The 10,679-nt window shown below is 41.0% G+C and overlaps 1 protein-coding gene across 1 annotated transcript; it reads left to right on the forward strand.

Annotated features, from left to right (window-relative positions):
- On the forward strand, positions 1-10,117 carry LOC137290222 (dolichyl pyrophosphate Man9GlcNAc2 alpha-1,3-glucosyltransferase-like). The gene is made up of 14 exons (XM_067820963.1): positions 1-254; positions 929-1,013; positions 1,414-1,503; positions 1,802-1,890; positions 2,747-2,829; positions 3,435-3,499; positions 4,374-4,556; positions 5,102-5,237; positions 6,405-6,490; positions 7,048-7,132; positions 7,620-7,690; positions 8,558-8,626; positions 9,350-9,494; positions 9,873-10,117. The coding sequence occupies exons 1-14, from the start codon at positions 173-175 to the stop codon at positions 10,095-10,097; spliced, it is 1,494 nt and encodes a 497-aa protein (XP_067677064.1). The 5' UTR covers positions 1-172; the 3' UTR covers positions 10,098-10,117.
- The last annotated feature ends 562 nt before the right edge of the window (positions 10,118-10,679 follow it).

Genomic DNA, 10,679 nt, shown 5'->3' on the forward strand with positions numbered 1-10,679 from the left:
ACACTATTGTGATATGTCAAACGGGGCCCAGCTGATAACTATTGCGCAAACATGGTTTAGAACCAGTTGAAATCCACCGTGTTCATCACTTCCGGGTCCCGGCATCGCGTGGCAAGGGATGTAAACAAGATCAGATTTTGCATTCTTCTGTTTAAACTTGTGGAACACTGACATGGCTATCGATGCGAAAATATGTTGCATCACTTTGGCAGCAATCTTACTGCGATGGACAGTCTCTCTCAATTCATATTCAGGTTTATATTGATGTATTATTTAACCGACTAAACATAACTTTAATCTAGTCCCGCTAATGGCGCTATATCATTTCTTCGTATGTTGAAGAATGAGTAAGAAACCCCAACCCATGACTTGTATCACAGAATCGAGAATTTGACGTAATATGTATTCATTTGATATATTTTGTCAGTGGTAGAATAGGAAAATGTACAGAGCTCTCGAATTTCTAGTTGAACTATATTACACTAAAACTATTGCAGAATAGCCTCAATAGGGCCCATACTAAGATGTATTATTTGCAGTTAAAGAATGTCACCTCAGATAAGAATTGTACAGGCCATGTACAAATACGTTCTTTCTCTAAACAGTTACAGCTTGGAGTCTGTATTGTCTAAGGCATTAAATGCAATTTGTTGTACAGAGATGTGTCATTTGGCATTCCTATATTGCCATGCTCTATGATTTGGGGTTCACATTTTCACACAGATTCTGTGCCTATGTTCGTTTGAGATTTGTGTTTGATTCAGTTTGGCTTTCCTCAAACCGAAATCTGTGAAAATTCAAATTCAAATAACTGTGCACAGAGAAACCAGGCCTTACTATGCCTCAGATGACACCCTGTACACTATGAAATCAGTGCATGTATTTGGAAAAGAACCATGTCATTATATATTTCAATTTATGTTTGCAGGCCACAAGACTCCACCAATGTATGGTGATTATGAAGCTCAGAGGCACTGGCAGGAAATAACACTGAATTTACCGCCAGGAGAATGGTTGGTTCAGCTACCATGGTTACATTTTGATGTCTTACAAATAAACCAAATCAGTTGACATTTATGAAAGTGTTCGGACATTTTCCCCCAACGTACACCTGTGTGTATCACAAAGCTTGGCTAACACTATCAGTTCATCGTATCCCAGTTACATAGATAGACACTCATGTTGCTGATGCCTGGAGTGTCTATCCGAGACTTGATTATCCACAGACTGCCACCATACAGCTGGAATACTGCTGAGTGCGGCATAAAATGAAACTCATTCTCTCGGTAATGATTTCTCTAGTCAGCGAGGTGTCAGTTATAGAGCGATACAATCCCATTGTCAGCTTATTCACATGAATGGCCAGTTGTTTACCTGATGAACCGATCAACCAGTTTTGGATTTTTTTTTCAGGTACAAGAACACCACACAAAATGACTTGCTGTATTGGGGGCTGGATTATCCCCCCTTGACTGCCTACCACAGCTATGTGTGTGGATATGTGTAAGTGTCTTCTTGTTCCCTCACTGAGGGAAGAACCTCATAGTTATGAAACAGTTGCTTGATGTAAGTAAACAAGTGTCAGTGACACACACAAAATCTTGTATAATTTTAGTTTGTGAGCTGATTTTAATCAACATTTTGTGTGTTCATGCAAGCTCATACCTCAACTGCATGCTTGTCAATAGACCACAGTATATGCAGCCCATACTTGTACCTTTGTGACATTGCTGGTTATGGGGTAGGCAGCTGTTTTTAGTTTAAGTCTTGTAGTTGTTCATGTCCTGTGTGTGTGTTGCAGTGCCAGGCTCATCAACCCCGACTGGGTGGCCCTCAACTCATCACGGGGTTACGAGAGCTACCAACACAAGCTCTTCATGAGGTACACTGGTAAGTCTGACACTTTGTTACTACCATGCCCCTCCCTCTCAGACATACACTGCTTGTACAGTGCTGTCCCCATGGTGATTTGTATTTCGAAACATTCTGCAGTAACAGCTTGGTATGATGCTCATCGGTTGTAATCTCATGAAAACTGAAACTTTTGCCTTGAAAATATGCTTACCTCAGTGTGTTTCGATTTGCAATGATGTACAACGCCATCTATGTGTCCAGTTTTCTTTTTCATGGCATTTGAACCTGATTGGCTGAGGAAAGGAATCACATGGTATTTGTCATTAGATCTGATGGGGAGTCTTGATATCTTTGGAAAAGATGTGTAGGTCAGCCTCTTGTCTTGTTGTCAGTATCAGAATTTATGACCACACAATTTATGGCCTTGAAGAAACTTGACAATGGTAGCAAATGTACCAAAAGTTCTATTACAATTTCTCAGTTAAGTACACATGCCAGTACCTGGACATCCTTTATATATCCAGGGTATTGGTAAACCTTCACGAAACCTCCACACTAGGATGGTACCTGGGGTAGTTGACTTTGTGCTTTGTACCCACATTCCCATGGTGAGGCACCAAATCACAGAAAGTCACTGAGGCAGCCCACTCAGCCACCCCACAAAGGAAGTCCAACAACTGGTTGTTGAAATCATCTTTGTTGGCACCCCAGACAAGTTGTTGTTGCTATATCTGACCACTGTGTAAAATTGCATTGTGTATTCATACCATTGATCGTAACTTTTATTTTTGCTTTTAAGTTTTTTGTACAAAGATCTGGCCATTATAATATTCCTGTATGTTTAAATAAATAAACAAACAAGCAAACAAAGTCTGAATTATTGTTTTTGCAGTGTTGGCTGCGGATCTCGTGGTGTTCATCCCAGCAGTGTTGTACTTTGTGATGTCACAGTGGAGATTAGGGGCCAAGGAAAAGGTCAGTACACTGAATCTAAGTACACAGGAGACCGTGTTGTCCCTCTAGCTCTGCAGAGTTGCATCCCTTTATTCCTATGAGGACCTTTGTGGAGCACAGTGGTGTAGTGGTTAGCATGCTGGCCTCTCACGCCAAAGGCCCAGGTTTGAATCGTGGTTGAGACACAGAAAATGTTTTACCTTGGTTTCATAGTCATACTCTGTTGTGTGCCTGGGCAAGGTACTTCATCCACATTGTGATCAGTCCACCCAGCTGATTAAAATGGGTACCTGAGAAGCAGATGTACAGACCCATATGGTCGTGCTTAGTGCTTTGTAGCAGCTTTGAAAGTATAGTTCCGCTAGGGTAATAATGTAACACCAAAGAACAGCATTATGTTGGATTCAAGCAAATTTACCATCATGTTTTTAGGTGGCAGTTTGTTCCAGAATGGAATTTTTTTTAAAATGCTCTATTGTTTCTTTTTGAATGTCTTTCCTTTGTATTTCTGATGTACACTGTCGTGATATTGCTAGAATATTGCTATAAGTGGCATAAAATTTAACTCACTCACTGACTCTTTTGAATATGTCCTACTAATGAATAAAACTTTACTTACTCTACAGATGTTTTTAGCAATGGCACTACTGCTGAGTCCTGGGCTGATCCTCATCGACTATGGACACTTTCAGTATCCTTATGTATCTATACAGAGTCAGAGCATGATCTGTAGATCCAAGCTTCACCATGGTGTCATCAGATTGTTGATCAAACATCACTGTCTTTGAGTCTGGCATTTTGATTTATTTATCACCTTTTCTTCTTCCTCTTCTACTAGGTCCTTCTATTATTTATACACTCATTTACTGTCTGCTTAGCTGAGGCATATTTCATACATACAAAGCCTCTCGTCTTTGTCATCTAGTACCTCATGAGTGGAGCTGAACTAGAATCCTGACCTAAGGTCGTGCTAAGACAGTGATAAGTGCCATACATTAACATTAGTGAGTGAGTGAGTCTTGTTTTATGCCATGCTCAATAATCAAGTCTTGACCAGACATTCCAGTGATCATTGAGCATGAGCATCGATCTGCACAATTGGGAACCGATGATGTGTCAGCAAAGTCAATAAGTCTGACCACCTGATGCCGTTAGTAGCCTTCTACCTTAGATCTTCACGGGTAGCATTAACATTAACTTACGACTATCTCAGCTCTCAGAGAGCTTCGAAAATCTAGGCCCAGGTGAGTTTTCGGACTCAAGCTGACAGAAACAGTCATCCCTCCAGCTACTCCACCAGAATAGTGTTGCTTGATTTGGCCTGTTTTATCACCAGCACTGCTCCTGCATGCCTTGAGAACTTACGATTAAGCTTTAATTTGATTAACACTAAATGAATCTGAAAATATGAATATATGGTTTATTGGTGCCATTAGTCATCGCGCAGTTCAATCTGCTTTGGTTAATAGATTTTATTAAAACTAGATGAATGTACATATAGGTATGTGCGGGGTATGGTTACATCACACAGTTCAGCCATGTTCCTCCTTACATTATGAACCTAGATACAATGGTGTGAGCCTTGGTCTGGCACTGTTGGCAATGACCTTCTTAGACAAAGGTCATGACATCTTTGGGTCTGTTGCATTCGTGCTGGCCTTGAACTACAAACAGATGGAGTTGTATCATGCCATGCCATTCTTCTGCTACCTGTTGGGATCCTGTTTCCAGATGTCCCTACCCAACCGGTCAGTGTTTCACATCATTGTCCATCTTCCCGCAAGGTTATGGCCGGTTGTTGCTGATAGTTAGTCCTATTGTAGTTATGTCATTTAATTACCATATTTATGCCCATCACTCTGTTGGTTATTTGGGAAGCTACAAACAAGGCTTCTGTTTGTTTAGGGTGTTTTTCTTTGTTCTTTAATTTACATATGATTGATTTGAAGTGTCCTTACAAGTCAAGTGGGCTTTTGGTAACAGGATGTCATGTGTGCGCGATTGTGAGGATGTGAATTTGCTATTGCATCACGATGGTTTAGATGACAAGCAACAATTGTATGCCTCAGTGGAATCTTTCTTCTGACTGTTCCTGACCGGTTTGTTGGGTAGGATTCTTTTGGAAATCTTTCAGTAAACGTGTTCAGTATATTCAGTATAAAACCTATAACTTGAAAGGCACTTGTGTAAATAATCAATCACTGACAGGAGCATTTCAGAGGCAGGCTACATGCTGTTGTGCTGTTGTCCCAGACTAGAGTAGACTCCATCTTATTGCATTTCTGTGTTGTAGCTTCCTGAAGATCATGATGCTTGGACTTGTGGTCATCATCACCATGGTGACTTCTTGGCTGCCATTCCTCACTGACCTTGACAGTGCTCTTGCAGTTCTTCGTAGACTGTTTCCTTTTAACAGAGGATTGTATGAGGTGAGAGTGATGTCACAGAGAATATAGTAGCTGCCATATCATTCTTATCTCCTTGTGGTGATGTTGCATGGAAACATAGTTCCCTTTACCCTTTGCTGTCATGAGGGATTCAAGACTGGAACCATCCTCAATACCACATGTCTGTCAAAGTGCAGATAGATACACCATTGGCTTTGTATAGATACAAGGGCAGAACAGGCTCCAATGCCTCATACTTGCCTCTGTTTTGATACCAGGGCAGAATACATCCCCAGTACCCAATCTTGTCTCTCTCTCTCTTGTCCCCAGTATCCCAAACTTGTCTTTCTCTCACATCCCCAGTACCCAAGCATTTCTTTCTCTCTTGTCCTCAGTACCCAAGCTTGTCTTTCTCTCTCGTCCCTCGTACCCAAGCTTTTCTTTCTCTCTCATCCCCATACCCTAAGCTTGTCTTTCTCTCTCATGCCCTTTACCCAGTGTTGTCTTTCTCTCTTGTCCCCTGTATCCAAGCTTGTCTTTCTCTCTCTTGTCCCCAGTATCCCAAACTTGTCTTTCTCTCTCATCCCCAGTACCCAAGCATGTCTTTCTCTCTTGTCCTCAATACCCAAGCTTGTCTTTCTCTCTCGTCCCTAGTACCCAAGCTTTTCTTTCTCTCTTCCCCATACCCTAAGCTTGTCTTTCTCTCTCATGCCCTTTACCCAGTGTTGTCTTTCTCTCTTGTCCCCTGCATCCAAGCTTGTCTTTCTCTCTCTGTCCCCAGTACCCAATGTTGTCTTTCTCTCTTGTCCCCAATACCCCAATCTTGTCTTTCTCTCTTGTCCCCAGTACCCCAATCTTGTCTTTCTCTCTTGTCCCCAGTATCCCAAGCTTGTCTTTCTCTCTTGTCTCCAGTACCCCAATCTTGTCTTTCTCTCTTGTCCCCAGTACCCAAGCTTTTCTTTCTCTCTCATCCCCAGTACCGCAAGCTTGTCTTTCTCTCTGTTCCCAGTACTGCAAGCTTGTCTTTCTCTCTTGTTCCAAGTACCCAAGCTTGTCTTTCTCTCTCAACCCTAGTACCCCAAGCTTGTCTTTTTCTCTCGTCCCCAGTACTCCATTTTTGTTGATCTGTGTGTTGGATGCCAGAGCAGATTCGCTGTAGCAATGATGTTGAATCTGACACGCTGTATCAGCCTGAATTGTTTGTTCCAGGACAAGGTGGCCAATGTCTGGTGCAGCCTGTCTGTGGTGATAAAGCTGAAACAACTAATAGCTCAGGAAAAACTGGTTCTTTTGTGGTGAGTTGCTGTGGGTGATTAATGCCAATCAAAGATGAAACTATTCATACTTTCTGAGGGCAGGCATCCAGACTTAGTGTCGTAAATTTAGAACATTGTGATAAATCCCAGTTTCAACTGTTTTAAATGCTCTAGTCATGTGTTGAGCACCTTTATCATGGTAAACTAAAGTCTGACTACACAGGTTGTCAAGCTCAAGTTTGAGAGTGTGAACTTTCCAACAACTATCCACCAACACCAGTTTCAGAGTTGTCAAACTGTTGTCAAGAAATAGGATCAGTCTCTTTTCTCTCAACTTTTCTATCAAATGTTCAGCGTTTGATGTGCGATGTGTTGCCAAGTGTGGGGTGTTTAGAAACAATCAATTGCAGTTCGCCAAACTGTCACCTGACCACACCGATGGAGACATGGTGCTCAAATGACACAAATGTTTGACAACATGTGTTTGCTGTGTGAAAATGTGAGTTTGACAACTGTCAAAGTTTTAACCTGTGTTGTCAAACTTTAGTTTGTCATGTGGATGGAGCTAAAGACTAACCAGGAACTGTCTGTTTCAGCCTCAGTTCCACTCTGGTCATGCTGTTGCCATCATCATTACATCTGTTGACCAAACCAACCATAGAGAACTTCAAACTGGCACTCGTGAGTTGACCTGTAACATGTAACAGATGATTCTGTAGTTGTGCTGCCTACACACCGTGTATCAGCACTAGTGAGTTGACCTGTAACATGTAACAGATAATTCTGCAGTTGTGCTGCCTATACACCATATATCAGCGCTCGTGATTTGACCTCTAACATATAACAGATGATTCTGCAGTTTTGTTACCTGTAGACAGTATTTCAGCACTCGCGAGCTGACATGTAATGTGTAACAGATGATTCTGTAGACGTGCTCCCAATACACAGTATTTTAGCACTCATGAGCTGACCTGTAGCAGTCTGTGGTTGTACATCCTGTACACAGCATTATAGAACTTCGTTGTGTGTAGGACACTGGCATGAGATTTACGAACTGGATTACTGGTAACACTGTGGTAATGATAAGTTATGGTGGAAACACTATGACCAGAAGAGGATGCTGTAAGACTGACTGGGAATATTATTCAATCATGTTCTGTTCTTTCAGGTTAATTCATCCTTAGTGTTTTTCCTCTTCTCCTTCCAAGTCCATGAAAAGTCCATACTGTTGGCTGCAGTGTAAGTACTGATGTATTACTAGTGATTCCATGACATTTGAAAGCAGGCCACACCACTTTAAGAAAGATTCCAGCAATATCATGGCAGGGACAACAGGAATAGGCTTCATGGCGAGTAAATGGATATCCCATTTGGGGACTGATACTATAGGATACCCCATAACCCATTTTGTAATTAAGTGCATGGTCCTTGAATTCATTATTTTGACCACTTAATGTACAAAAATCCACTAACATGTGTTTGTGTGTGTGGAGATATGAGCTTAAAAAAATGGTTCATAGGGATGTGTTCAGTATCCACTGTTTTGTTTTATTAATATTGAGAATCTCACCTAAGTGTCTCCTGATATCAAATGTATCAACACGAGTTGATAAAGTAACAAATATCTGAGGCTTGCTGAGGGTATTTTTACCTTTATCAACAAGTATCCTCAAAATTATTCTTCATTAGTTTTCAGTGAAAAATGTACATCTCTGAACACAGTACTGCCATTAGATTTACATTCAATTACAGTGCAGCAATATCATGGCATTGTGACATCATCAAACTTAATGACATCATAGCTTTGTAAGAGCATTCTGCAAAAATCTACTGTCAAAACTGTATCTACTAGGAGATATCATGTGATCTCACACAAGTATTATCTCCTGTTGAAAACATTTTTGGATGATAAAACAATAAACACACAAAAATCTGTCGGTGCATCTTGAATCATTTCTTCTCCATATGCCAGTTTAACCATCTTGTAAAGGCAAGGTCATGCAAAATGTAACATAGACTGTTTAGAAAAACATTGCAAATAATAATGATCTAAGGTATTTATGGAGTGTAGCCAACTAAGCTTAAGAGTGTAATTTTTCACTGCAGGCCTATAGCTGCCGTAGCTCCAAGCTTCCCGCTAGCCAGTGTGTGGTTCATGGTCATCTCAACATTCAGGTAATGTCAAGTTCCCATGTTGGATCATGGACACATCTCAGACAATACACATGGCCAGACTTGCCCAACTCTCTATTGTGAAGATCACATTTGCGGCCAAGTGGATACAGTATCTATCTGAAGAGGATAGGTTGATAGTTCAATTCCTAGTCAGCATTCATGGCCAAGTTGATAAGAGTATGTAGATACAGAGCAGAGTGGGTCAGTCTCCTCGCTTCATAATCCATGTACCAAAAAATGTCAAAAGATGCATACTACTTGTTACCCTGTTTGGAATTTGATATTTAGGGATTAAAATAAGTACTGATTGGTTCTGAGTCATTACCTGAATGGATTATCCATATTAACTATTGAATGGTATCTCAATGGGCTGGTTTTATATCCTTTGATTAGTACAGGCCTTATATGCTTGCATGTGCATTATGCAATCTTGAAATCAAAATTAAACTCTGAGACATCAGAGACATTGCGTATTGTCACATCTGTTTAGTGAAAGGAGACAACTCTGTGGTGATCGTGTTACATTGCAAATTCATATCATCCTTCAACATTCTGGTGACAAACATGTTCACAAAGGGAGATAACTCTCAAGATGATTAATGTCCTTTGTGTGTCAACATTTTTAATGAGAGGTCAGCTTCTCTTCATTGCCAGGACTATACAGTAGTGATGGTGTTGTATATTGTAATGAGTTGCCACGACTGTCAGTGTATGATGTTGCAGCATGTTGCCACTGTTGATCAAGGACGGGCTGCTTCTGGCATCAGTCGGACTGACTGTCCTGTACATGATAGTAATGATGTACAGTCAACAAGCCTACACCGACAAGCAGGCTGAGGGAGCAGGGAAAACAATGGTGAAAATACTTGTAAGTTGACAAAACACAATCCATTTAATTTTTATTGATGATTAGCTGAATTATATATTTAAGGTTGTTGAGGAGGAACCTCTGTTGATTCTGTCATGAGATACATCCTGGTCTGTCATGTGTCCATGTGAAGAGTAGCAGGCTAACCTGATTTGATATTTGAATGTTGATACTTCGAAGTTAAATTACTCTGAAACAGAAATCCCAATAAAAATTAAATTTTATAATTTGCATGAGATTGCTACCTTTTGAGTTTAAAGTAGAGTAAAAATGTGGACTTACCAACATTATTATTTAGCTAGTTACAAAATGTTCCATCCAGTGAAAAGTCATCCATGATATTGCCAGTGTCTGACATCACCGTGACTTGTTTTGCAGTTTACCTTGTCGTGCCTAGGAGCAGGTGCACTCACTGTGGCCAGTCAAGTGGTGAAAGCACCAACGAGACTTCCAGACTTATTCCCCGTCCTCATTTCTATCTACTCATGTATGCATTTCATCCTCTTCCTGTTATACTTCACATACTACCAGCTGTTCCACACAGGCTACAAGAAATATATCTCTGTGCAGACGTCAAAGAAGGTTTCTAAGAAGACCAATTAATAAAGTTATTGGAGTATCTCCATTACTGTTTGTTATTGCTAGTTGTCATTTACATTAGTGGGTGAGAACTTTAATGTGATTAAGGTTTCATGTGTGACTTGTGTGTGATTGTTGTCCTTGCTTTCAGTCCCTGGTGAGACGACGTGTGATAGTGTCATGTGCGACTTGTGTTTGATTGTTGTCCTTGCTTTCAGTCCCTGGTGAGACGACGTGTGATAGTGTCAGGTGTGACTTGTGTGTGATTGTTGTCCTTGCTTTCAGTCCCTGGTGAGACAACGTGTGATAGTGTCAGGTGTGACTTGTGTGTGATTGTTGTCCTTGCTTTCAGTCCCTGGTGAGACAACGTGTGATAGTGTCAGGTGCGACTTGTGTGTGATTGTTGTCCTTGCTTTCAGTCCCTGGTGAGACAACGTGTGATAGTGTCAGGTGTGACTTGTGTGTGATTGCTGTCCTTGCTTTCAGTCCCTGGTGAGACAACGTGTGATAGTGTCAGGTGTGACTTGTGTGTGATTGCTGTCCTTGCTTTCAGTCCCTGGTGAGACAACGTGTGATAGTGTCAGGTGTGACTTGTGTGTGATTGCT

The sequence above is a fragment of the Haliotis asinina genome, chromosome 7, assembly GCF_037392515.1.
Source record: "Haliotis asinina isolate JCU_RB_2024 chromosome 7, JCU_Hal_asi_v2, whole genome shotgun sequence".
In the NCBI taxonomy this organism is placed as follows: domain Eukaryota; kingdom Metazoa; phylum Mollusca; class Gastropoda; order Lepetellida; family Haliotidae; genus Haliotis; species Haliotis asinina.

What these genes read in the sequence shown, in the direction of transcription:
- LOC137290222 (XM_067820963.1), top strand. Translation starts at nt 173, where the DNA reads ATGGCTATCGATGCGAAAATATGTTGCATCACTTTGGCAGCAATCTTA. An exon ending in TCCATACTGTTGGCTGCAGT is followed by an intron (nt 7,691 to 8,557) that starts GTAAGTACTGAT and finishes TTTTCACTGCAG; the next exon opens with GCCTATAGCTGCCGTAGCTC. An exon ending in ATGGTCATCTCAACATTCAG is followed by an intron (nt 8,627 to 9,349) that starts GTAATGTCAAGT and finishes ATGATGTTGCAG; the next exon opens with CATGTTGCCACTGTTGATCA.